The 27,208-nt window shown below is 44.2% G+C and overlaps 2 protein-coding genes across 3 annotated transcripts in view; one reads left to right on the top strand and one right to left on the bottom strand.

Moving 5' to 3' along the window:
* LOC143983773 (pleckstrin homology domain-containing family A member 3-like) overlaps window positions 1–16,265 on the bottom strand; it is a 67,335-nt gene extending 51,070 nt beyond the window's left edge. Inside the window, exon 1 of the mRNA XM_077483829.1 lies at window positions 16,128–16,265. Coding sequence (XP_077339955.1) covers window positions 16,128–16,167 — 40 coding nt within the window. The 5' untranslated portion in view covers window positions 16,168–16,265. The remainder of the gene's footprint in view (window positions 1–16,127) is intronic.
* A 110-nt stretch (window positions 16,266–16,375) lies between these two features.
* The window catches only part of TARBP2 (TARBP2 subunit of RISC loading complex), a 53,426-nt gene continuing 42,593 nt past the window's right edge, over window positions 16,376–27,208 (top strand). The window contains exons 1-2 of one of the 2 annotated variants that reach the window (XM_077483828.1): window positions 16,376–16,499; window positions 17,988–18,157. In XM_077483828.1, coding sequence (XP_077339954.1) covers window positions 16,489–16,499; window positions 17,988–18,157 — 181 coding nt within the window. In that variant the 5' untranslated portion in view covers window positions 16,376–16,488. Of the gene's footprint in view, window positions 16,500–16,542; window positions 16,713–17,987; window positions 18,158–27,208 lie in introns of those variants that run through there. The other variant, XM_077483827.1, reaches the window with a different exon arrangement.

Below are 27,208 nucleotides of genomic sequence, written 5' to 3'. Positions count from 1 at the left end.
GAAGTAAACTCGTCAGGGTTTACTTCCTCTTTAATAAAGCAACCAATTTTTGGTCCAAGAAATCCTCCTCCTCCTGTTCCTGGACTGGACTTGGGTCAAAGCAATAACTCCAAGGCCAATAATAAATAACACGTTATCGCCTCCGATTCCACAACATGGCTGGTTAATGAACGGCCGTTCAAAAACGAACTGAAAAGCGCAAAATGAAAGGCATGCATCAACACTCACCAAACTTCTACCATGAGATTAGCAGAAAGAGCCCAAAGGGTGGCGCTAAAGAGCTGAAAAACCACATAGTACATCGCAACGTTCATGTTTGTTGGCCGACAATTCCTTGCTGTTTGTATGCAAGACAAGTTCCTGGCCAACACCCTTCGTACAAAAGTCTGGAATTTTGTCTGTGGAAAATCCGATCGTGTGTACGAGGCTTTAGATGTACAGTGGGGACGGAAAGTATTCAGACACCCTTACATTTTTCACTCTTTGTTAGATTGCAGCCATTTGCTAAAATCATTTAAGTTCATTTTTTTTCCTCATTAATGTACACACAGCACCCCATATTGACAGAAAGACAATTGTTGACATTTTTGCAGATTTATTAAAAAAGAAAAACTGAAATATCACATAGTCCTAAGTATCCAGACCCTTTGCTCAGTATTTAGTAGAAGCACCCACAGCCATGAGTCTTTTTGTGAAAGATGCAACAAGTTTTTTACACCTGGATTTGGGGATCCTCTGCCATTCCTCCTTGCAGATTCTCTCCAGTTCTGTCAGGTTGGATGGTAAACGGTGTACAGCTATTTTTAGGTCTCTCCAGAGATTCTCAATTGGGTTTAGGTCAGGGCTCTGGCTGGGCCATTCAAGAACAGTCATGGAGTTGTTGTGAAGCCACTCCTTCGTTATTTTAGCTGTGTGCTTAGGGCAGGGGTTGACAAATTTGCTTGGAATCTAGGAGCCAGGTCCGTGACAGCGATCTGGACCTGTCCCTGGCCTGACATGGAGACGAGTGAGGGGAAGATAGCGCCCAGCCCCCACCTGTCTCCAAGTCCTTGCCCATAGCTCTTAGAGGGACATTTTTTTATTTTTTTCAAATGACAAATTTTTTTTAAATTGCATTTTAGTGTAAATATGAGATGTGAGGTCTCTCTGACCCCAGATCTCATATACAAGAGGACCTGTCATGCTTTTTTCTATTACAAGGGATTTTTACATTCCTTGTAATAGGAATAAAAGTGACACACATTTTTTTTTTTTACAAGAACAGTGAAAAAAAATAAAAATAAAAGTTAAAATAAGAAAAAAAAAAAATATTTTAAACGCGCCCTGTCCCGCCAAGCTTGCGTGCAGAAGCGAACGCATATATGAAAGCGGTTTTTAAACCACACATGTGAGGTATCGCTGCGATCGGTAGAGTGAGAGCAATTCTAGCCCCAGACCTATGGAGGTTTTAAAGGGTAAAAGTTTGTCGCCATTCCATGAGCGGGCGCAATTTTGAAGCATGACATGTTGGGTATCGATTTACTCGACGTAACATTATCTTTCACAATATAAAAAAAAATTGGGCCAACTTTACTGTTGTCTTATTTTTTTTTTATTAAATACATTTTCCCCAAAAAAGTGCGCTTGTATGTCCGCTGTGCAAATACGGTGTGACAGACAGTATTGCAACGACCACCATTTTATTCTTTTATTTTATATATATATATAATGTTTAGGGGTTCTGAGTAAAGGGAAGGGGATAAGCTGGCAAGCAGGGAAATTAGCATTGCATCCATTAGCATTGCTGGTTGTAATTCCAACGGCCACCACAAGAGGGCGCCAGATTCCAGAAGGAACCATAGGATCATTGAAGGCCTCAAAGCCGGGGCTCAATTACCAGCTGCCGCGGCCCGACGCGATCACGCCGGGGGGGTCCGCGGAGACAGGATACCCCCAGCTGTGCTGCCCCAGGCGCCAGGTCGCTAATTCTAGTCGCAAATGCGACCTGGCGCCCGGGTTTTGTCGAGCCCTGGCTTAGGGTCATTGTCTTGTTGGAAGGTAAAGCTTCGGCCCAGTCAGATCCTGAGCACTCTGGAGAAGGTTTTCCTCCAGGATATCCCTGTACTTGGCCGCTCAATCTTTCCCTCAATTGCAACCAGTCGTCCTGTCCCTGCAGCTGAAAAACACCTCCACAGCATGATGCTGCCACCACCATGCTTCACTGTTGGGACTGTATGGGACAGGGGATGAGCAGTGTCTAGTTTTCTCCACACATACCGCTTAGAATTAAGGCCAAAAAGTTCTATCTTGGTCTCATCAGACCAGAGAATCTTATTTCTCACCATTTTGGAGTCCTTCAGGTGTTTTTTTAGCAAACTCCATGCGGGCTTTCATGTGTCTTCCACTGAGAGGCTTCCGTCAGGCCACTCTGCCATAAAGCCCAGACTGGTGGAGGGCTGCAGTGATGGTCGACTTTCTACAACTTTCTCCCATCTCCCGACTGCATCTCTGGAGCTCAGCCACAGTGATCTTTGGGTTATTCTTTACCTCTCCCACCAAGGCTCTTCTCACCCAATAGCTCATTTTGGCCAGACGACCAGCTCTAGGAAGGGTTCTGGTCGTCCCTAACATCTTCCATTTAAGGATTATGGAGACCACTGTGCTCTTAGGAACCTTAAGTGCAGCAGAATTTTTTGTAACCTTGGCCAGATCTGTGCCTTGCCACAATACTGTCTCTGAGCTCTTCAGGCAGTTCCTTTGACCTCGTGATTCTCATTTGCTCTGACATGCACTGTGAGCTGTAAGGTCTTATATAGACAGGTGTGTGTCTTTCCTAATCAAGTCCAATCAGTATAATTAAACACAGCTGGACTCAAATGAAGGTGTAGAACCATCTCAAGGATGATCAAAAGAAATGGACAACACCTGAGTTAAATATAGAGAGTGCCACAGCTAAGGGTCTTAGTACTTAGGACAGGGGTTGACAAATTTGCTTGGAATCTAGGAGCCAGCTAAAAAAGTTGGGAGCCAGGTCCGTGACGGCGATCTGGACCTGTCCCTGGCCTGACATGGAGACGAGTGAGGGGAAGATAGCCCCCAGCCCCCCCACCTGTCTCCAAGTCATTGCCCATAGCTCTTAGAGGGACATTTTTAAATTGCATTTTAGTGTAAATATGAGATGTGAGGTCTCTCTGACCCCAGATCTCATATATAAAAGAGGACCTGTCATGCTTTTTTCTATTACAAGGGATTTTTACATTCCTTGTAATAGGAATAAAAGTGACACATTTTTTTTTTTTTTTTTAAAGAACAGTGAAAAAAATAAAAATAAAAGTTAAAATAAGAAAAAAAAATTGTTTTAAATGCGCCCTGTCTTGCCAAGCTTGCGTGCAGAAGCGAACGCATATATGAAAGCGGTGTTCAAACCACACATGTGAGGTATCGCTGCGATCGGTAGAGTAAGAGCAATAATTCTAGCCCCAGACCTCCTCTGTAACTCAAAACGTGCAACCTGAAGAATTTTTTAGACGTCGCCTATGGAGATTTTAAAGGGTAAAAGTTTGTCGCCATTCCATGAGCGGGCGCAATTTTGAAGCGTGACATGTTGGGTATCGATTTACTCGGCGTAACATTATCTTTCACAATATAAAAAAAAAAAAAAAATTGGGCTAACTTTACTGTTGTCTTTTTTTTATTATTAAATAAAAAATTTTTCCCCAAAAAAAGTGCGCTTGTAAGTCCGCTGTGCAAATATGGTGTGACAGACAGTATTGCAACAACCACCATTTTACTCTCTAGGGTGTTAGAATAAATAATAAAAAAAAAAAAAATATATATATATATATATATATATATATATATATATATATATATATATATATATATATATATATATATATATATATATATATATATATATATATTTGTTTTGTTTAGGGGTTCTAAGTAAAGGGATGGAGAAAGACTGGCCCATTAGCATTGTTGGTTGTAATTCCAACGGCCACCACAAGAGGGCGCCAGATTCCAGAAAGAACCATAGGATCACAGAAGGCCTCAAAGCCGGGGGCTCAATTACCGGCCGCCTGCGGCGCGGCCCGACGCGATCGCGGGGGGGGGGTCCACGGAGACGGGATACCCCCAGCTATGCTGCCCCAGGCGCAAGGTCGCTGATTCTAGTCGTCAATGCGACCTGGCGACCGGGTTTTGTCGAGCACTGACTTAGGACCATGTGATATTGCAGTTTTTCTTTTTTAATAAATCTGCAAAAATGTCAACAATTCTGTGTTTTTCTGTCAATATGGGGTGCTGTGTGTACATTAATGAGGAAAAAAATGAACTTAAAATGATTTTAGCAAATAGCTATATAACATATAATATAACAAAGAGTGAAAACTGTAAGGGGGTCTGAATACTTTCCGTCCCCACTGTACACCTTAAAAAACACAAGCTACAGGGATATAGGAAATTATTATAGACACTGACACACATACACAAGTTGAACTGGATGGACTATTGTCTTTTTCAACCTTACCTACTACGCAACTATACTAAATCTCCTAAAACTTTTCCTCAGTTTAAGGCTCCATGCACACTGAAGCTCAAAAAAGCTTTTTCTGGACGCCAGGTTGCTGGCAGAAAACGCTGGTTGAAAAACGTGCTTTTAACAGCGTTTTGTACTAGCATTTATGGAGCGTTAGCTTTAATGGGAGTTTTCAATAAAAATACACAGAGGACACTCCAGAGATCCAACAGTGCATTCCAAACTCCCCCAATGCATTGAAAAAAATATAATGCCAAACACTAATTAACGCGTGTTTATGGGCGTTTATCCTTTTTTGGCGGTGAAAAACGGCACTTTGAACGCAAATTTCTGGCGTTCAGAAAACAGCCCATAAACTCCACTGCTCATTAAAGCTAAAAAAACTTCCATGTGTGCATGGACACATAGGCTAACAGAGGCGTTTATGGGCTTTTAAAAAAAATGCCCAAACTCCAATAAACTGCAGTTTATGAGCTCCAGTGTGCATGGAGCCTAAAGAGTCCTGTTTACTATGTACAACGGTCAAATAATATGTCTCCCTTAGAGATAGTATGGCTGAATTTGCATCGCATCCGGCCCAAACTCACACAGGACCCTTTTTTTGGTCCGCAGCAGAATCAGATCGCATGGGTGTTCACACCATGCGATCTGATTCCTGTCCGAGTTTGCAGATCGCACTGCACCGGAGCCACGATACCCGGAAGGAAGATAGACGCTTCGTGGAAGAGGGGACAGCGGTGACTTCGCTGGCTCCTGTGTCAGGTAAATGACACATAATGGGCTACTATGCGATGCATAGTAGCCCATTATGCTTTACCTTTGCAGAGAAACAAAGGAAGTAACACCCATCAGGGTTTACTTCCTCTTTAAGCCAGACGGTGCGAATCTCGGCCAGTTCAGCAGGGACCACCTATGGACAGGCTGAAAGTACCCAAGTTGGTCTATCGATCAACTTGGGTACAACCAGCAGCTCAGATTTTCCATATGTGATTCTTGCCAGAGGCTATATCCGCTAGCAATAATCGCTTTGCTCAGGGATTCCCCAATCAACACTGACTGTGTTGGTGGGGAAATTGAGTGATTTTCTATCCTGCAAATTATGGAAAAAAAATAAAAATAAAAAAAATAACACCATATATGCCCAGCTTTAATGAGAAAGCATATATAAACATATAGAGCATAATACAGAGTGCAATGTAAACCCCACATTATGTACATACACACAATGGCCAAGCCTTTTTTTCTACATTGACCCTGTATAAATTTCAAATCTGTCACAAAGCTTTCTTTGCTGTGCAAACATTACTGAAATAATGAAAACACAGAAGCCAAAGTGCTAAGTGCTTGTTCACACCCAAATGTGGTGCAGGAAACGAGCACAAAATGCGGGTTTCCCGCACGGCATTTGGGTGTAAACAGGCACTGGGTGTGTAATCTGCTGCCGGTGTTCTGCCGTATAGTGTCCGGCCATGAAATAGTGTCCGCTCCGTACTGCGCATGCGCAGTACGGAGCAGACGAAGCTTCGGAAAATCTCCAAAGCTGAACGGCGCCTGCGCCGTGAGTGGAGGTGGTAGCCCCACCATCCAAGCGGACATAGGGTTGTGAATTTTAGAGGGCGCTTCACTCGCCACGCTTCGGGCTCGGCCTCGCTGCGCTCGGCTCTTTTTTATTCCTACTCTATGTCCACTTGGATAGTGGGGCTAGAACCTGGACTCACGGCGCAGGCGCCGTTCATCCTCTGCAATTTTCGGAATCTGTGTTGCTGTGTACTGCGCATGCGCAGTACGCAGCGGACACTATCCGATGGAGGACGTTATTTGACAAGACACCGGTGTCAATAGATTCCTTATGACACCCCAAATGCAGTATTGCAATACCAAGAGATATCGTTGCAGTGCGTTTTTAAAAGAAGTGTATGCAGTGCTTTTTCATCCAGTGCTATTTAGGCCCATTCAAATGAACAGGCTGAAAATCCCATAACACGGGTATCACACGAGAACGTGGAGCACGTTCCTACGCGAGTCCGGTGTGAACCAGCACTGGAAATTGAAAATATCCTGGTTTATCTCACCAGTCTGCAATTTGCACCTGCCCCTCCACCTACCTCGTCCATTCATCAAACTTTTTGACTTTTTTTTACCAGAATTCAAATGTTTCTGTGAAGGGAGAGCTTGTCCTCCATTCACAGGCTTTGTATTCTGTGAAAATAATATAAGAACAATGAATATCATTGTGCCGTTCACCATATATAAACAAATAAAACATAACCTTCCATTTAAGTGAAACACATCACACAATATCTGCCCAGTAATATCCTAGTAAATCTTCATCAGCGATAAATTGGGTTAACTTTCAATCCCCTGACCAACACTATAAAAGCAGACCTGGGCAAGCGGAGCAAAGAGGTATTTACTTGGTTTGGATGTAATAGTGTCCTGAAAATGAATATTCTTCCCTGCCAGCTATACCTACTGTACACATTCCCGATTAAACTACATTCGGGGCATTTGAAATCATTTCTAATTTCTAATTTTCAGGAAACGTGCACAAAAAATGGTTTAAATAAGAAAATGACATTTGTCAAACACATTTCTTAGCAGGTTCTATCCTATGGTTTCTCGTGGCTAGAGAACAAAAATTGATGGGTTACGTCACTTAAGAGATTTCAGTGATCGAGGAGTCCAGGGGGTTGCGTCACCTGTTACAATCTATTTGGATTTCTGAAGTGACTTCTGACATTCCCAGTGTAGCACCCTCCTAGAAAGGATGCTAGTAAGATTAAAGCAAATTTCATTTTTTGGCTCCTCTGTAGCCAGTGGAGCAAAGTATAATTGCTTTGGCTTTTCTGGGTTCTGCTGGTTGCAGTCTAGTGGGTTGGAAGAGACAGATCCTGGACTTGCATCTTTATACAGCCTCAGCCAATCCCTGTGAGGAAGAATGACCAGTAGGGGGCTGAGGTGTGTATGAATAAGCTGGCACTCGGAACAGCAGTGTCCTTGTCCTGGTGGAGAAGACCGAGCCTGGAGCTCTGTGACCCTCTGGGTCACTTAAATGAGGAACACGGGAGGCCAACGAGCTTCCAGTTTAGGGACAGCTGAGGGACCTCTTTCTGAAGTTGCTGGGAGCAGTTTGGAGGAAGTCCACAGCAGTGTTAACTTTATCGTCAAATTTCCATTTAGTCATAGGCTTTTGACTAAAATGGCATTTTAGTTTTAGTCGTATTTTAGTCTTCTGAATTGTTTTAGCCATATTTTAATTGACTAAAACCTCCAGTACATTTTCGTCTAATAAAATAATTTTAGTCCAATAAAATCTAATGGGTTTAGTTAAACTATAATGCATTATTTAAGCATTTCTGTGGAATTTCCAAACTCATTATATACTCCTGGAGTAAAAATCCAATAACATGTTATTAATGGTATTAAGGTTGAACCACTTGCCTACCACTGTTGGCAAATATACATCGGCAGAATGGCAGGGCTGGGCAAAGTAACGTACCCGAGAGTTACTTTGAATTTCCCGTCATGCGCAGGCACATGCCGCAAGCTCCGTGACCATTCACGCGGGACCCGCGGACTCGATTGCCGCGGGGAAACCCGTAATCGTGTCACGGAGCTCAAGAACGGGAGATGCCGATGTAAACAGCATCTCCCCGTTCTGCCTAATGACAGGACACCGATTGTCTGCTCCCTGTCATCGGGAGCAGCGATCAGTGTTGTGTCACATACAGCCCATCCCCCAGACACTTAAACCCCCTCCCTGCCCCCTAGTGGTTAACCCCTTCACTGCCAGTGACATTTTTACAGTAATCAATGCAATTTTATAGCATTGATCACTGTATTAAAGAGGAAGTAAACCCTGATGGGTTTACTTCCTCTTTCATTCCCTGCAAAGGCAAAGCATAATGGACTACTATGCATCGCATAGTAGCCCATTATGTGTCACTTACCTGACACAGGAGCCAGCGATGTCACCGCTGTCCCCTGTAGTCCGGCGCATCCATCTTTTCGGTGGGGTCTCGCAGCTCCGCCGCTGTCATTTGGCAGTGCTGCAATGACGTCACTCCCGCACATGCGCACGGGAGCCGACACGCGCGGCAGCTCCGTTGTTGGAAATGCCGCGCTCAGTGGGCCTGTGCGCCGCTGTCTACGGCGCATGAGCCGTAGACAGCGGTGCCTGTCTTCGGGCAAATATCTCCTAAACTGTATAGGTTTAGGAGATATTTCTTGGACCTACAGGTAAGCCTTAATCTAGGCTTACCTGTAGGTCAAAGTGGTTTGTAAGGGTTTACAACCACTTTAATGCCAATTGTCCCAAAATTGTGTCCAAATTTGTATATATATATAAAAAAAAACACAATCGCTGATCGCCACCGTTACTAGTAAAAAAAAAATTAATAAAAATGCCATAAAACTACCCCCTATTTTGTAGATGCTATAACTTTTGCGCAAGCCAAAAGCTTATTGCGATTTTTTTTTACTAAAAATATGTAGAAGAATATGTCTAAACTAAATTGTCACTCTTTTTTGTTTATAGCGCAAAAAAATATAAACCGCAGGGGTGATCAAATACCACCAAAAGAACGCTCTATTTGTGGGGAAAAAAAAAGGACTTCAATTTTGTTTAGGAGCCAGGTCGCACGACCGTGCAATTGCCAGTTAAGACAACGCAGCATCGAATTGCAAAAAGTGCTCTGGTCAGGAAGGGGGTAAATCCTTCCGGGGCTGAAGTGGTTAAACATGCACTACAGACACAGATTTAGCCATTGTGATCTATAACCAGTGTTAATATTTATGTCACATTTGGATTTAGTTTTAGTCATAGTCTTTTGACTAAAATGCCATTTTATTTTTTGTCGTATTTTAGTCATCTGAATTGTTTTAGTCGCATCTTAGTTGACTAAAGTAGTGTTAATTTTATCAACTAAAATATTTTTTTAACAGAGAACCTGGCCTGTGGGTTCACAGTACAGAATCTGGCTGGCACTGGAGGAAGGCATCCAAGTACATGGGGCACAATGAGTAAAGGCCTAAGAGAGATCCTAGTGACTGTGCTTGTTAAACTTTGGAGAGACTGTTCCAGAGTTGCTGGCTTTGGTTGCTCATGCATTGGAGCTTCCTGTTCACTTACCACTAACCACAAAGGAGAATGAAGAGTTCATTAAAACCCAGAGAGTGTCCTCAGATGTACTTTGGCCTAAATTTGGAGTATCCCAAGGCCCACCCTGTACCCTATCCAAATTTAACCAGCATTAAACTACAAAAAGACACGCACTGCCGGTTTGAGTTGTGAGACTGTGGAGCTGCTCTGTGCCTCATAGGGAATAGAACCTGGGACAAAATTGCCAGACCAGGCTTGGGTTTGTGCTACACCAGCGTAGAGCTGCAAAATTAATCGTTTAAAAAAAAAAAAAAAAAAAAAAATATTGCGATCTCGATTAAAAAACTCCTCTGACGATCTCTATTGCAGAGTTTCCTAATTCTTTCATATAACAAGTGGAGAGACTTATCTGCTTTCTCAGCTGCCAAAAGAAAAAAATTGGGCAGTCTGCCAAGTTTTTAATATGAAACATTGGGGGTTATTTACGAAAGTGCACTTGGAAGTGCAGTCGCTCTAAATCTAAGGGGTAGATCTGAAATGAGGGGAAGCTCTGCTGGATTTTATCATCCAATCATGTACAAGCTAAAATGCTATTTTTTTTATTTTCCTTGCATGTCCCTAGCGACTTTACTTCCAAGTGCACTTGCACTGCAAAGTGGATTTTCCTTTAGTAAATAAACCCCCCCCCCCCCCCCCCCATTGTAACAAAGCTTCCTTCTTAGAACAAAAAGGGATACACTTCTGTTTGTAAAGAAAAAATCCGGGCAGTCTGCCAAGTTTTCAACAATGTGTAAATGCAGGAAGTTTAACCACTTAAAGTCTAAATCTTTTTCTGACACTTCTTTAAGTAAGGCCCCTTTCACACTGGGGCGGTGCGGGCGTCGGCGGTAAAGCGCCGCTATTTTTAGCGGCGCTTTACCGTCGTTTTAGCGGTGGTCTGCGGGCACTAGCAGGGTGGTTTTAACCCCCAATAGCGGCCGAAAAAGGGTTAAAACCACCTGCAAAGCGCCGCTGCAGCGGCACTTTGCCGGCGGTATTGCCGCGCTGTCCCATTGATTTCAATGGGTAGGAGCGGTTTAGGAGCGGTGAATACACCGCTCCAAAGATGCGGCTAGCAGGACTTTTTTCACTGTCCTGCCAGCGCACCGCTCCAGTGTTTTTCAGGCGCTACACAGGCGCTATTTTTAGCGCTGTAACGCCTGAATACCGCCCCAGTGTGAAAGCAGCCTTAAAATCAATATTTTTTGCTAGAAAATGACTTGGAACCCCCAAACATATATATATATATATATATATATATATATATATATATATATATATATATATTTTAGCAGAGACCCTAGGGAAAAAAATGGCAATTGCTGCAATATTTTATGTCACACTGTAGTATTTACCCAGTGGTCTTTCAAACGCAATTTTTTTGGAAAAAAATACACTTCAATGAATAAAAAAAAAAAAAAAACGCAGCGAGAATCGTGATCTATCTTCTAAGCAACAAAATCGTGATTCTCATTTTAGCCAGAATCGTGCAGCTCTACACCAGCGTCATTCCGGTCTACCATGGAGTCTCACTTCTCTTGTTATGATTAAGGATGGTCTTATACTTCCTGTTGCTTTCTGAACGATATAAAATAAAAACAACAGAGGATTGAGTATTCAAGCAGCCACAAACACTATCCAACCGTTATCACCAATTGTCACTGACTGTTCTAAACTGAAGCTAAATTCCACTAGGCATTGGTTAGTGTCCATCAGCAACTAAAAACTATTCCTTATTTGTAGGAACAGTTCCAGATTTGAGATAATGACTGCCAAAAATGCATGCAATTTTACTGTGTTTATGGTGCGTTTTTTAATAGGTCGTGCAACTCAAAAAAATGCATCAAATTCCGCAACAATGACCAAATATGCACCAAAAATGCAGCAAACATGATTTTTAACACCGCGTCAAAAGGTGCAGATAATAATTTCAAATTCATTTGATACCGGTATTTGTACAAGTATCAGTAGTCGTGCAAAGGCACCAATACCTGAAACTGATACTTTCAGGCTTGGTTCTTTGAGCTGTCATTGGGGATGAACAAATGTTCCTCTGTTTAACCAATTATTAACCATTAATTTATTCAAATTAGCCTTAATTAACGCCCTATTCTCCTCCATTGAATTATTTTCCTGCAAAATTAAAAAACAAAATCAATTTACTTCATTTGTAAATTACTTTTCAATGCTTTGTACCACTGCTGACAGCTGAAGTGTAAACAAAACAGTTGCGGTAGGTATCGGTGAGTACTAAAAAAAAATTTAAAAAATCTGTACTCGTAAAAAAAAAAATGGTATCGGTGCATCCCTAAATTAAAAAGTCTAATATAATGCAATTATTTATAATAAAAACTAATATATATATTAGTTTTTTTTTTTTTTATAAATAACTCCATTATATTCTTAGATTTGACTTTATAATTAAAATCATGTATATTTATTAAAAACCATCAATTTCGTTTTCAGCCAAGGGCATTCTGAATTTTCATTCTGGTGCACCACTATAAGTAGTTCACAACTACAGTAAGCAATTTCTAATGCTGTGCTTGGAAGGCTAAACTACTATTGCCAACATCCCTATACATTATTTTAAAGAGACCCTGTCATGACGGAACAGGATCCTGAAAAATAATTCTTTAATTATTATAACTGTGCAGTAGAGCTGCACGATTCTGGCGAAAATGAGAAACACAATTTTTTTTGCTTAGAATAAAAAGATTATGATTCTCGCGAAGTAAAATCTTTCACATTATACAAAAAAAAAAAAAAGGGCTAATTTTACTGGTTCTTTTTTTTTTTTTTTATTCATTAAAGTAATTTTTTCCAAAAAAAATTCATTTGAAAGACCACTGCGCAAATACATTGTGACATAAAATAATGCAACAACCACCATTTTATTCTCTAGGGTCTCTACTAAAAATATATATATATATAATGTTTGGGGGTTCTAAGCAATTTTCTAGGAAAAAAAAAGAAGATTTTTAACTTGAAACCAACAAATGTCAGAAAAAGGTTTAGTGTTTAGGTGGTTAAACTTTCCTCACACAGAAGTCCATTCCATTGACAAATTGTTACAATGTTGAGGCTGGGTTCACACTGCTGCGGCAGCGAGAACCGGATGTGATTCGCACCGCACTGCAGTGCAAATCACATCCGATCTCTGTGCGATGCGAGTTCAGCCATACAGATAGTATGGCTGAATTCACATCGCACCCGCCGCAAACTCGCACGGGACCCTTTTTTTGGACTGGTCTGGGGGTGTCATTAAGGTTTCACTGACACTCCCAGCAGTCCGCATAGGGCAGTGTGAACTGCCGGCGGGAGGCATGCGATGCGGGAAAACGCCGCGGATTTGTGGCGTTCCCGCATCGCTCCGGTGTGAACCCAGCCTTAAACTTAGTTCCACTGCTAAAGAATGTTGTTATTCTTGGCAGGCTGCCCGTTTTTTTCCTTCCTTTCTTTTGACTTGTTTTTTTTGTTTTGTTTTTTATTCATCAAAGTGTATTTTTTCCCAAAAAATTGCATTTGAAAGACCACTGGGAAAGTACAGTGCGACAAAATATTGCAGCAACTGACATTTTATTCCCTAGGGTCTCTATTTTCTAGCAAAAAACATTGATTTTAACTTAAGAAACAAGTATCAAAAAAAGATTTAGACTTTAAGTGGTTAAAGGGTAAAGCCTCTGAAAAAAAAAAAAAATACACCCTGCAAGACAAAGGCATAATGAGCTAGTATGCATACTAGCTCATTATGAATTACTTACCTGAGATTGAAGCCCCCCGCATCGGCCCTCGTTCGCCACCTCCGACGCTAATCATCTATCCCGGAGTGACTTCCGGGTATCGCTGCTCCGGCGCTGTGACTGGCCGGAGCCACGATGACGTCACTCCCGCACATGCGCGCTAGCGCCGACACTAACAGCATGATTGCCATTAGAAATGGCACGCTCAGTGAGCCTAATGTCTACAGCGCATACGCTGTAGACATCGGTGCCGCTATTCCTGCAAATATCTCCTAAACCTTTTAGGTTTGGGAGATATTTCTTGCACCTACAGGTAAGCCTTAATCTAGGCTTACCTGTAGGTTAAAGTGGTTGTAATGGGTTTTTTTTTTTCACACAGAAGTTTATTCCTTTGATCTAAGAAGGAAGAGTTAGTTACAATGTTTAATTTTAAAAACTTGGCAGAGGGCCCAGATCTTTTCTTTTGACAGCTGAGTGAGCTGATAAGTCTCTCCACTGGTTATATGAAAGAATTGCAAACTCTGCAATAGTGATCATCAGGGGTGTTGAATCGAGATCACGATTTTTTAACAATTAATTGTGCAGCTCTAATCAGAAGTCTCATTTTACATCAGAAGCCCCTTCATTACATCAGAGTCCCTCTTTCACAGCAGACTCTTTATATCAGAAGCCCCCCCCCACATTAGGCTGGCCATACATGGGTCGAATTTCAAAAGAGTTTTGTGATCCAATGGTGCTACCTTTGATTTCAAAATTCGATCAACCAAGCCTTCAATGTCACTTCATGTTAATCATCAAATAATTTTTCATGGCTGGGAATCTTTTCTTTCCAGGAATTTTCAATTCTTGCACATGCGCATTTGTTTTTCGATTACATTTCTCGCACGATTTTCCCATCATTGATTAGAAAATCAAAAAATTTCCAACATGTCCGATTACTCAAATTCCATGGCCGCACGAAAATCGGATTTTGCTGCAGCCCACTAATGGTGCGAAATACGAACGAAAACTCTTAGATAAGACTTTTGAAAGAAAATTCTTTTGAAATTCGAACCATGTATGGCCTGCCTTAGAGACCTCCCTTTTACATCAGAAGCCCTCCCCTCCACATCAATCCCCCCTTTATATCAGAGTCCTCCCTTTCACATTAGAAGCCTCCCCTTCTCATCCGAAGCTCCCCTCCACATCAGAGCCCTCCTCGTTAAATCAGAAGCCCCACACACATTAGAGTCCCCCCTTCCACAGCAGAGTCTTCTCTTTCGACAGAAGCCCCCCCCCCCCCCCACACATTAGAGTCCTCCCTTTCACAACAAAAGCCCTCCCTTTCACATAAGAAGCCCTCACATCAGAGTCTTCTCTTTCATATTAAAAGCCCCCTCCACATCAGATTTCCCCTCTATAAATAAGAAGCCCCCCTTCGCATCAAACCCCCCCTCTTTACATAAAGAAGATTAGAGTCCCTAAGAAGCCCCCCCTTCACAGAGTCCCCCTCTTTACATAAAAATCCCCCCTTCACATTAGAGTCCCCCTCTTTACATAAAAAGCCCCAGTCACATCAGATTCCCCCTCTTTACATAAGAAGCCCCCCTTCACATCAGAGAGTCCCCCCTCTTTATACAAGAAACCCCCCTTCACATTAGGGTCCCTGTCTTTACATCAGAGTCCTCGTCTTTACAAAAGAAGCCCCCCTTCACAACAGAGTCCCTGTCTTTATTATTATTATTATTATTAAGGATTTATAAAAGCGCCAGCAATTTGCGCAGCGCTTTACAATATAAATGTACATAAGAAGCCCCCCTTCACATCAGAATCAGAGCACCCGTCTTTACATAAGAAGCCCCCCTTTTCGAACCAGAAGTCTCTCTTTTTACATCAGAAGCCCCCTATCACATCAGAGTTGCTGCGGCCCAGGTCAAATCCTGTAGCTGCTTTACGTGGCCCCCAGGCCGTAGTTTGGAGACCCTTGGTGTAAATATGGCCAACTATACACTGTCGCTACTTTTTTCTGCACCTCATGGGAGACATTTTTTAACTGATCAATATGTGATTCAATCAAAACCATCGAACCTGCAAACAATCATATAACCAGAGCTGCCCTTCTGATCGATTCAGACTGCATTACAATCAGATTTGATCAAACCGAGTAGAGGGAGGGATTATCGATCATTTTGCATCGTTCGGAAGCACTGAGATACTTTGTTCATGAACACAATTGAATTTTGATCGACCAAGATTATAAGATGACATGGTGGAAACAGAGATTTGATCAATAAATCCACGTTCTCACATGTGACATATTGATCAAATTGGTTGTCAACCAGTCCTATTGGGGGCAATGGATTGGAAAATAAACAAATTATTTATCAAAGTGTGTATGGCCACCATTACGGATATTTTGAGTCCAGAGACTGATGTACATTATGTACAGGGTTGGCCATGTTGTTGATGCTATATACTATCCTGTAATAAATAAATTAACCCCATATATCTCATTTATATTGAGGAAAAAGCTTCCAATAAGAAGTATTAGCTCATCGATGCATACAAAACCAAATCAGCATGACTTTATAACAGGAATGGGTTTACTGGCCTGTATCTACAAATGGAGAACTACAAGTTCCAGCAAGCCCTAGCTTGCAGGCTGCCTACCCAGAGCCCAGGACACCCAGTAATGACAGCTCCATGCACCCAGCGCTAAGTAAGGACCCCTCTGCATGGCCAGTACCTGACAGGTAATTGGTCCATTTCATCAGAGATCCTTCCATGTCCCGCAGTGTGATCAGACTGCTACTGCTGGCGAATTATCCAGCATTAGCCAGTGTGCCGCCTCACCCAATAGGAAAGGAGGGGGCGTAGTGGATATGGCCAGAACCCAGTAGAGATGCTGGAAACCTACAGGGTGGAGTTTATAACTTAGGTTTAAGCCTATCAGTAAACGAAATGAGCGCCGCGTGGATTAAAAGGCGTGATCTGCCTGCTTGTTTCTACCACTTTGTGCCTTTGATGTGAAAGAGTGACCGTGTCGTCAGCGCGTCTCCGTCTGACAGGCCAATCCCTGTATACCGGAGCCCCGCTGTGATTGGAGGATGGAGAAAAGGTGCATGCTGGGAAATGTAGTCTGGTGAGCCGCAAGCAGGCAGGGCAGTGCACGGGCGAGCTCACTACAATTCCCGTCGAGCCATGGGGTCTGACGGTATGACCTCTCTGAGCCCGGCTTCCCGCCCCGGCCATTGTAGCTGGAGAGCGGAGAGCAGGAGGGAATGAGTGAGCCGGAGGACTGTGACAGCCAGACGTACTCCGGGTGTCCCAGGTAGGCGGTGCAGTCCTCCCCTGGAGTGGCCCTGACAGGAGAGCGGAGTACACTCTATACGGCACCGGAAGAGTGCTCATGGCACATCCATACCGCACCTTATCATGGCACCTATAAGTGTGTGCAAACCCACTATGAACACCCACCTACAATTTTGGCATGGGTGCCCCCATCCCTGTGCGCCCGGTCGCCGGCGTCCCCATCCCTGTGCGCCCGGTCGCCGGCGTCCCCATCCCTGTGCGCCCGGTCGCCGGCGTCCCCATCCCTGTGCGCCCGGTCGCCGGCGTCCCCATCCCTGTGCGCCCGGTCGCCGGCGTCCCCATCCCTGTGCGCCCGGTCGCCGGCGTCCCCATCCCTGTGCGCCCGGTCGCCGGCGCCCCCATCCCTGTGCGCCCGGTCGCCGGCGCCCCCATCCCTGTGCGCCCGGTCGCCGGCGCCCCCATCCCTGTGCGCCCGGTCGCCGGCGCCCCCATCCCTGTGCGCCCGGTCGCCGGCGCCCCCATCCCTGTGCGCCCGGTCGCCGGCGCCCCCATCCCTGTGCGCCCGGTCGCCGGCGTCCCCATCCCTGTGCGCCCGGTCGCCGGCGCCCCCATCCCTGTGCGCCCGGTCGCCGGCGTCCCCATCCCTGTGCGCCCGGTCGCCGGCGCCCCCATCCCTCTGCCCATCATCAACATGCCTCCATCCCTCTGTGCCCTGTCATCTGCGCCCCAATTACTCTGCGCATTATTGGCACCCCATCCCTCTGTGCCTGTCATTGGCGCCCTGTCCCTCTGTGTTCTTGCAGTCTTTGTGATGTAGGCGTGCTGAACCTTGTGTTATAACATGATGGGTGGTTTGTGGTCTTAGAAATTGCTCACCATCAACTGGGTTCATACTCGACCCCTGAAGGAGTATAGTCCTTTCAAAGATTGAATTTTGTTGCAGGCAATGTGTTTAGGGGCTCCTATCTTCCCTGCTTTAGGGCTAAAAAGCAGATCATATAAGCCCCTGGGTTGGAAAAGTTTTTTAGCCCTGAAGAAGTGGGGGGCTGCTGAGCCCCTAAAATGTGTTGGCTGCAAAATAAAACCTTTCAGAGGACTGTACAAGCTGGTGGGGTGCTCCCAGGGGCTTGCTGTACTGGCTGTAGAGAAATAACTAGTTCAGGCTTTGGTCCAGAGTGAATAATTCTACAGACATCAGTCTGCATCTTGTACAACAGAGTCGTTTTTATATGGTTTTGCCATCATGTAAATACTGGAGATAATTTTTTTTCTTTTTTTTTTTTTTTTTCTACAGTGTAGAACAGATGCTGGCGTCGAGTCCCGGGAAGACCCCTATCAGCCTACTTCAAGAGTATGGGACTCGGGTAGGGAAGACCCCCGTGTATGATCTGCTCAAAGCTGAGGGACAAGCACATCAACCCAACTTTACCTTCCGTGTATCTGTTGGAGACATCAACTGCACTGGTCAGTTCTACTCATCATTTAGTGTTAGAGGTGCAATGCGTTGAATCACTTGTCTTACTTTGAATTAAAACTGGTCTACCATAAAACAAACAGACCAGTGTTGACGTACCTATGTTCTAATCCCTATGTCTTTGTAGAGACACTGGAACACTGGGCACCAGCTGTACATGGGGCTCTGACTTCTCAAGGTTATACACTTGGTGTATTAATTTCTTTGTCGTATATCATGGGACAAAGAGCTTAAGCAATAACTTAATAGGTATATAGGCACCTACAGGTGATGGAAACTGGTATACCCAATACAGGAAGTTCATTCCCTATATAACCTCTCCTCCTACCTGGAGTACCTCAGTTTTTTTTGGGGGGGAGGGGGTTCGCCAGTGCTTAAGGATCCAACAGATAAAAGGTTGTAATTCCTGTTAAAATCTGCCTTTTCATCGGCAGTCACTGCAATAGGCGTCTGTCAATCCCTAAAGGACCATTTTATACAGGCCTTTAAAGAGGTTCCTGCAGAACAAGCCCGGGATTTGTAGCCGAACTACTAAAAGCATTATGCTTTACCATAAATGCCATTAAAGATTCTACTCACCAGGCGTCCCGTCTTAAGCTTGTGCTAGTATACATGCATTAATGGCTCAGGAGGTGTTCATACAAATCCCCACAGAAGAGCAAGAATTGGGTTTTTATTCAAACCTCTTCACAGTACCAAAACCGAATGGAGATGTCAGACCCATTCTAGATTTAAAGAATTGAAATCGATTCCTGAAGATCTGCTCCTTTCACGTGGAGTTGATAAGGTCAATGGTTTCTATCCTACAAGGAGAACTTCTGTCATCTATTAACATCAGGGATGCATATCTACATGTACCTATATTTCCCACTCACCAAAGATTTCTGCAGTTCGAGGTAGAACAGCAGCATTTCCAGTTTGTAGCCTTGCCCTTTGGGCTTGCTACAGCACCCGGGTGTTTACAAAAGTCCTGGCCCCACCAGGTTAAGGGCACAGGGAATAAGTCTTTGCACACTTAAATTATCTATTGCTAATAGACCTGTCGGTGGCTCGTTTGGAGCAAAGCGTACGCGTTACAACCAGTTAACCTGGAAAGTTTGGGTTGGATTCTCAACCTAGAGAAATCTTCCTTAAAACTGATAAAAAGGCTGGAATACTTGGGTCTGATCATAGACATAGCCAAGAAAAAGGTGTTTTTGCCTCAGGCAAAGATGAACTCCATAAGAGAACTGGTGCGGTCAGGTCAAAAGGCAATCCCTCCATTTGCCTTTCAAGAGGTTGCTAGGAAAGATGGTGACTTTGAAGCGGTTCCCTATGCCCAGTTCAATTCAAGACTGCATAACAGTACCCTATCTATTTGTAAAAAAACAATTCAAGCTTTAGACTTGCCAATGTGGCCGTCCCCAAGGGTGTCCCAACGCCTCAGTTGGTGGTTACTAACCCAGAATCTACTGAAAGGAAAATACTTCAGACCTGTTATCTGGAAAGTGGTAATGACAGATGCAGGACTAGAAAAGACAGCTGTCCAGGGACAGTGGTCAAGAACCAAAAGAACCTTGCCCATCAATATCCTAGAGATTCGGGCAGTGCATCTGGCTCTGAAGGCCTGGACTTCCAAGTTGGAGGATTGTCCTGTGAGACTCAAATCCGACAATGCCACAACTGTGGCCTATATCAAGGAGGCACCAAGAGTCTGAGCACAGAGGTGAACCATATTCTAACTTGGGCAGAAAAGAATGTTCCATGCCTATCCGCAGTCTTCATTCCAGGAGTAGAGAATTGGCAGGCAGCAGTTATTCCCAGGGGAATGGTCTCTTCACCTGACATTTTTTGGGCTGTTTGCCAAAGATGGGGCACTCCGGATGTAGATCTTCTAGCTTCCAGATTCAACATTTAGTTAGTCTACTTTGTGTCCAGGACAAGGGATCCACTTGCATGCAGAACAGATGTGATGGTGATCTCCCGTGGGATCAGTTCTTACTGATCTATGCATTTCCCCCTATTCAGTTGCTGCCTCAACTTCTTTGCAGGATCAAGCTGGGAAGAAATCCAGTAATTCTGGTAGCACCAGCATGGCCCTGAAGGTCATGGTATGCAGAAATCTTAAAGATGGCAGTGGAGGGTCCATGGTCCCTTCCACTAAGGCCAGACCTACTCTCACAGGGGCCGATATTCCATCCTAACTTACGAACACTTAATTTAATGGCTTGGCTATTGAAACCCCCATTCTGAAGAAACGTGGGCTTTCTGGGTCAGTTATCTCTACCTTGATTAATGCAAGGAAGCCAGCTCTGGAGAACTCTATATTAAAGTCTGGAGGGCTTACGTTTCTTGGTATGAATCCCAAGGGTTGGCACCCTCGGAGGTATATCATAGGCAGAATTCTTAACTTTCTACAATTGGGAGTAGAGATGAAGTTGGCCTTGAGTACTATTAAGGGCCAAGTCTCAGCTTTGTCAGTCTTATTTCAAAGACCGCTTGCTACACATTCTTTAGTCTGGGTTTTTTTTTTTTTTTTTTGGTTTTAATAAGTGTTTGAGACAAACAACTGACAATAAACAGAAAATTGGTGGTACATATAGAATGGTGCTGGTTACCTGACCATTTAATGGTTACCTGAACATTTAATGGCCTCTGAGGGCCAGCTATATGTCCACCTGCATCTTACAGATACTACAGTTTATGCTCCATTATAGCTAACCTTTGGAAAGATAAGATCATACGTCTGTGCATAAAATAAGGGTAGAAAAAGCAAGTGTAGTTTGTCAGAGAGAGAGACTGGGAAATAAATATTTTGGTATTTAAACCCGTACGTCCAAATAAGCTTATAGCTCTTGTACAAAAGATGCTGTTATTTCAAGTTCAGAGGGGTGGTCGCGTCGGGATCTTGTGTTAAGAGTTCTTTGTAATAGGAGGTGGTTTTAAATTCCAGCCACGGGATCCAAGTTCTAGCATGTCTTTGAGCGGTATTCTTGTTGTGGTGGGTAATGTCCTCCCATGAGATGCACTTCTGTTACCTTTTGTAGCCAGCTTTTGATTGTTGGAATCCTAGGTTGTCCCCAAAGAGCGGGTATTAATGCCTTTGCTGTGTTCAACAAGTGAGGAATGATCGACCGTTTTATACGGGCCAACCGATTCCATGGTGGCGTGGAAAAGAATGGTCCAAGGGTTGTTGGGAAGGCTGGTGCCCGTGATCCGGTGTATAAGTTGGGTAATGGTCCAAAACGGTCGGATATTGGTGCTTGTCCTCCAGATATGTGCATGAGTTGCTTTAAAACCACATTCCTCCAACAAAACAGGGAATTGTCAGGGAACATCTGGTGCAACTTCAACGGGGTGTAGTGCTATCTGGTGAGCAGTTTATAGTTCACTTCTGCCATTTTAGAAGCAAGGGATGAGATGTGGGTTAACTGTAGGATTTTATCCTTTCGGTGTTTTGTGATTGGGGAGTTTAGATCCACTTCCCATTTGACTAAGGAAGCCGGTTGTGCGTTGCCGAGGAGTGAAATGAGAGCTTTGTAAAAAATCGAAATGCAGTGTAAGGGTCGATCTTCCGGGTGGAACACCTCCTCGATTAAAATTTAGATCCTCTAGCCCTCTTAACGGCTGGGAGAGGGTTCTAATGAAGCACTGAAGCTGTGTAAACCTCCAATTATCCAGGAATGTAGTTTATCTGGAGCCAATGATCTCAGACGGGCTTAATAGCCTTTGCTCGGAGGACATGGTGTAGCTGTATGGGTCGGTCCGGGGACCATGTCTTAAAGCCTGGGTCTAGTAAGCCAGGTAAAAAATAGTTATGGTTAAGAAGCGGTAATAAAGGAGAATCGTATGACCAAGAGAATTTCCTGTGTAAAGTGTCCCAGGCATCTAAGGTAGAAGTGGTAAGTGAAGAGGTTGTGTGGCCAAGGCAGGCCCCTGTGTGGGCGGGGTATTCAAGGAACCACAGAGAGATCAGTGCTGCTGAGGGAATGTTCCAGGTCAACCCATAATTTTGAGTGGACAGCATATTTCCAATCTGCTATTCTAGACAGTATTACAGCTTGATAATAATGAGCTCTAAAGTTCGGAAAGGGTCAGTCCCCCCTCAGACCTTGGAGTGGTATAAAACGTCCCTAGAGACTCTGGGGTGACTGTTTCTCCAGATATAGCGGGAGATCATGGTCTGCAGTGTAGTAAAGAACCCTATGGGCACACACAGTGGAATCATTTGGAAGAGAAAAAGTACCCGAGGTAATATGTTCATTTTAACATTCACCCTGCCTAGCCAGGAATATGCTAAGCTATTCCAATTCCTTAAGTCCTCACTCACTTTATTCAATAGAGGGATATAGTTGTGCTTAAAAAGTGAATGAACATTAGATGAAGGGTATATACCGAAGTACTTCATGGTACGTTGAACCCATCTAAAAGGGAAGAGGGGGCGTAATAATTCCTCCTCTCGTCTAGGGAGGTTGATGTTTAAAATCTCAGACTTGGCGAGGTTAATTTTGAAGTTGGAGAATGATTGATTGGAAGGTGGAGAAAGCGGACATTAGGTTAGGCAGTGATATACGAGGCTGTTGTATGAAAAACAAGATATCAGCATAAGCCGCATATTTGTGAGTTATAGAGCCCATCTGAATACCGTGTATATCAGAGTTTCGTTTAACCGTGGACAGAAAGGGTTCTAGGGTGAGTGCGAAAAAGGAGAGGGGGCAGCCCTGTCTAGTCCCGTTAAGGAGTGTGCATGAATCATAGTACCATTAATGCGGATTTGTGCTGTGGGATTGGAGTACAGGGAGGAAATGCGATGAAACATTCTTGGGCCCAATCCGAAGTGCCGCAACGTCGCTCTAAGGTATTCCCAGTCCACCATATCAAACGCCTTTTCGGCATCAGTAGAAATAAGTAGGGTGTGCTGGGATCGCCTCCGGACAAGTTGGATCAGGGATATTACTCGGAGGGGATTATCTTTGGCTTCTCTGCTGGGTATGAAACCCGTTTGATCTTTTGAGATCCAGCTGGGTATAAGGGGGAGCGGACGGTTAGCTATTACCTTTTGAAGTATAATTGAACGTCAACATTTAATAGGGATATAGGCCTGCCACATTGGGTGGGATCCTTACCTGGTTTAGGGATAACGTTAATGTGTGCTGTGAGATTCAGGGCGTAAACCTGATGTTTGGGGTATGCCGTGAGATGTGGGAGAAGGATGTCGCTAAACGTCTTGTAGTAAGAAATAGAAAATCAATCGGGGGCCAGGAGCCTTCCCTGTGGGGGAAGACTTCAGGGCTGTCTGGAACTCCTCCACAGAAAATGCCGCTTCCAGGTCTTAAGAGCCGAGGCGGAAAGTTTAGGCAGCTTGGCTTCCCTTAAGTAGGAGAATATGCGCTTACGCCTCTCCTGTGGGGACAGAGAAGATGCCTCGCTTGTCACGTTGTATAAATCGGCATAGTAATCCCTAAACGCCTTTGTGATGTGTGGGGTTGCGTGCACGTTATCGTCATTGGGAAGTTTAATCTTAGGGATAAAGGAGGTAGTTTGTCTTGCTTTAAGGGATCTCGCCAATAGTCTGCCCGGTTCATTCCCCCATTTGGAAATTCCACCACTATGCGCAGAAAATGTACTTTTTAGTGTTTAAGTCAAGGTTTTTCAATTCTTCCTGTTTCAGCGTAAGGGCCTTAAAGTGAGTTTGTGTTGCCTGTCAGTCTGGGGTTTTATGCAAGGGCTTATGCGGCTTAATCTGCCAGTCAAACCTACAGTATTTTGAACCCTTGGAACTTGAACTTAGTTTTGTCAGTGTTACAAAAACAGCATTTGAACCGATGCAGCATATTCCCTTAGTCCTTCTGACAAGGAAGTTGGTATATTTGGTTGCTGTATACTCAGAAAGGAGCTGCTCTTTCTTGTAAAGAGCTAAATTTGATTATTCGTGAGGTCAGAGTGGGGTTGCGCCCTCGTCCCCAGGTTTTTTACCAAAAGCCGTCTCGGGTTTTCACCTGAACCAAGACCGTCTTTCCAGAACCTTGTTTCAGGGAATAAAAGTCACTACATTGTCTTGATTGTGGTGAGAGCGGTCAAAGTCTATTTTAAAGACGACTGCTCAGATTCAGAAGACTGATGTCTTATTTATACTGCCAGAGGGTCCTAAGAAAGGACGTGCAGCGTCGCAATCCTGTCGCTGAGTGAATTCGGCAATTTATAATTCAAACTTGTGATTTTAAGGGTTAAGATTCCCCCTTTTCAAGTGAGAGCGCACTCTACTAGGTCGGTTAGTGCTTCTTGGGCAGTGGGTCACCAGGCCTCCATGGCTCGGATCTGTTAGGCCTCAACTTGGTCTTCAGTACATACATTCAAGTTTTATCAAGTGGCTGTAAGGAGATATGAGGATATCTCCTTTTGGGCTCGGTGTGCTGCAGGCAGCAGCATAGGTCCTCAAGTCTGGGGGTACCCTGTGTGTTGTCTCCCTCCCCTCAAATAGCATTGAGGGGAGGGAAATTCCAGGCACTTAGACACCTTCCTGCCCAAGCTGATTTTCAGGGCTGTCGCATTTTGACAATTGCGCGGTCATACAACACTGCACCCAAACAAGTTTTTGATCATTTTTGTTCCCACAAATAGAGCTTTCTTTTGGTGGTATTTAAATTACCTCTGCAATTTGTATTTTTTTTTTTTTTTTGTGCAACAAATAAAAGACCGAAAATTTTGAAAAACACGTTTTTCTTTCTGTTAATGTTTGTAAATAAGTATGTTTTCGTCTTCAATGATGGGCACTGATATGGCTGCACTGGGCACCAATGAGGTGGCACTTATAGGTGGACACTGGGTGGCATTGCTGGGCATCATCTTATATAATGGTCCCAGTCAGTGACCATTTGTGGGCATTGACTGGTACAAATTGGGCATAATTTGCACACGTGGATGGACATGCAGACCCCCGTTAAGATGCGAGTGAGGAAAAGCCGATCAATGGCTTTTCTTGTTGACATCATGATCAGCTGTGATTGGACACTGTAAATGTCACTGACAGGGAAAGAGGGGCCACTAGGGGGCGGTCAAGGGGGTGCTTGGTGAGAGCCGTAGATGCGGTGGCCTACACAGTTTCGGGAAGCGGCGGTTTTCCTGCAGTTCTCGCGAAAGTGACAGAGCAGATCACCGAAAATGTAGTTTCCGGCGAGGAGGGAGGACAGGAGCTGGCGTCGAATTGCGCTTCCGGTACAGAGGCACTATGTGAGTTCGGAAGCAGGGTGTGAAGCCACAAGTGGAAAGCTGCATACCTGCTATGGAAGAGTCTGCTTCTGCAGCAGTGGGGGCAGGCACCAGCAAGGCTCAGGTAAGCGGCAGCGGTTAAAGTCTGCGTATTTCTCTTACCTGTGGTTTTGGTCTCTCCTCTCCTCCTCCTCCGCCCCCCCCCCCCCCCTTTTATTTTATTTATTTATTTATTTTTGTGACTGTTTTCCGGCTAAAAGCTCTGACCCCCAAAAAATATCTCCTTCTTGCAGGGCCAAAATGGGAGAGAATTGGGGGGGGGGGGAGCCCTGTGCAGTGCTTGCATCACTATGAATATGCCACAATTAAAACTTTTTGTGATTCTTTAGTTAACCCAGCTGCTAGTCAGCTACCCACTTCAGAGTCTTCCCAGGGTTCCCTTTCCACCACCGGGATAGAAGCTCTACCTGAAGAGCTGTCCCCTGTGCCTTCCGTTAAAGACTCGGAAGAGGAGGCTGAGGTGGCCCCCTCCAAATTTAAGCTATCCCTAGAAGAGGTAGATGGGCTCCTCAAAGCTATTCGTGTTATGCTTGGCTTAAGTGAAGAAAGGAGAGAATTATTTCTTCATGACCACATGCATGCAGGGTTAAACGAGCCTAAGGGGTGGACATTCCTGGTCCATTCGGTCATTTCTGACTCCGTTTTAAAAAAATGTCAGGATCCAGAGAGAACTTTTTCCAAAGCCCCCTAAAGGCGCTTTCCTTTTGAGGAGGACCCTTCTGCGGTGTGTAACAAGTTGCCCAGGTTGGATGCTGCATTCTCCCAGGTCTCAAGATCCACAGACCTGTCTTTTGAAGACATGTAATGGACAAACGCATGGATCTTTTGCTCAAGAAATCATGGTAATCGGTCATGAGCAATTTAAAGCCAGCAATGGCCACAACATGTGTAGACGGGAATCTGGAATACTGGGTGAACCAACTAAGTTTGCTTCTAGTGGCAGATTCCCCCCTAAGCAAGAGATTTTGGATTCTTTTCCTACCCTGATCTCTGCAATTGCTTATATTGCAGATGCCTCAGCTGAAGAAATTTAAAATGTGAGCTAGATCAGGTCTGACAAATGCTGCAAGACTAGCTTCATGGATAAAGACCTGGCCAGGTGATACAGCATCCAAAAAGCAAGCTTTGTGGAATTCCCTTTTTCAGGTGACCACCTTTTTGGCCCTGATCTAGATGGTATCCTAGACAGAACTGCCAATAAGTCCTTCCCGGTCAAAAAGAAAAAGCGGGTCCCAAAACACTTTTCGACCTCCAAAAAGCTCAGGAGCAAGACAGCAAGTTTCAGGAGAGAAGGAAAAATTGGTCCACACAAAAAGCGAAAGGTAAAGGCGGAATTATCTTTTTACCAAGGTGATGGCAGAAGCCTTAGCTCCGCTTTGTGGAAATCGCAGTAATTTCTTATTTAGACAATCTATTTTTCGCCCCTCGAGAGGAATTGCAGAGAAATTTAGGCAGAGCACACAGCCATTTGGAGTCTCTGGGGTGGATTTTAAACTTCCAAAAATCTTTCCTAGACCCATTTCAGGAGACTTGGTTTCTAGGTTATCTAATCAATTCTGTGTATCAAAAGATTTTTCTTCCCTTATAGAAGGACAAGACTCGTAATCTGGTGTCGTTACTACAGACCAACCAGAAGCTGACTTTAACAGGGATTATGTCAGCTTTGGGTGTTCTGACTTCATCAATGCGGGCCGTTTAGTGGGCAAGACTACACTTCAGGTGCCTGCAGGCCTTTCTCCTTAGATCATGGGCTCACAAATTGGAATCCCTGGAAACAGAGGTAAAAATTCCAC

This window comes from Lithobates pipiens, unplaced genomic scaffold (assembly GCF_037356315.1).
Source record: "Lithobates pipiens isolate NorthernLeopardFrog02 unplaced genomic scaffold, aLitPip1_a1.2 Scaffold_16, whole genome shotgun sequence".
NCBI lineage: Eukaryota > Metazoa > Chordata > Amphibia > Anura > Ranidae > Lithobates > Lithobates pipiens.
This window is presented reverse-complemented; position numbering and strand designations above follow the sequence as displayed.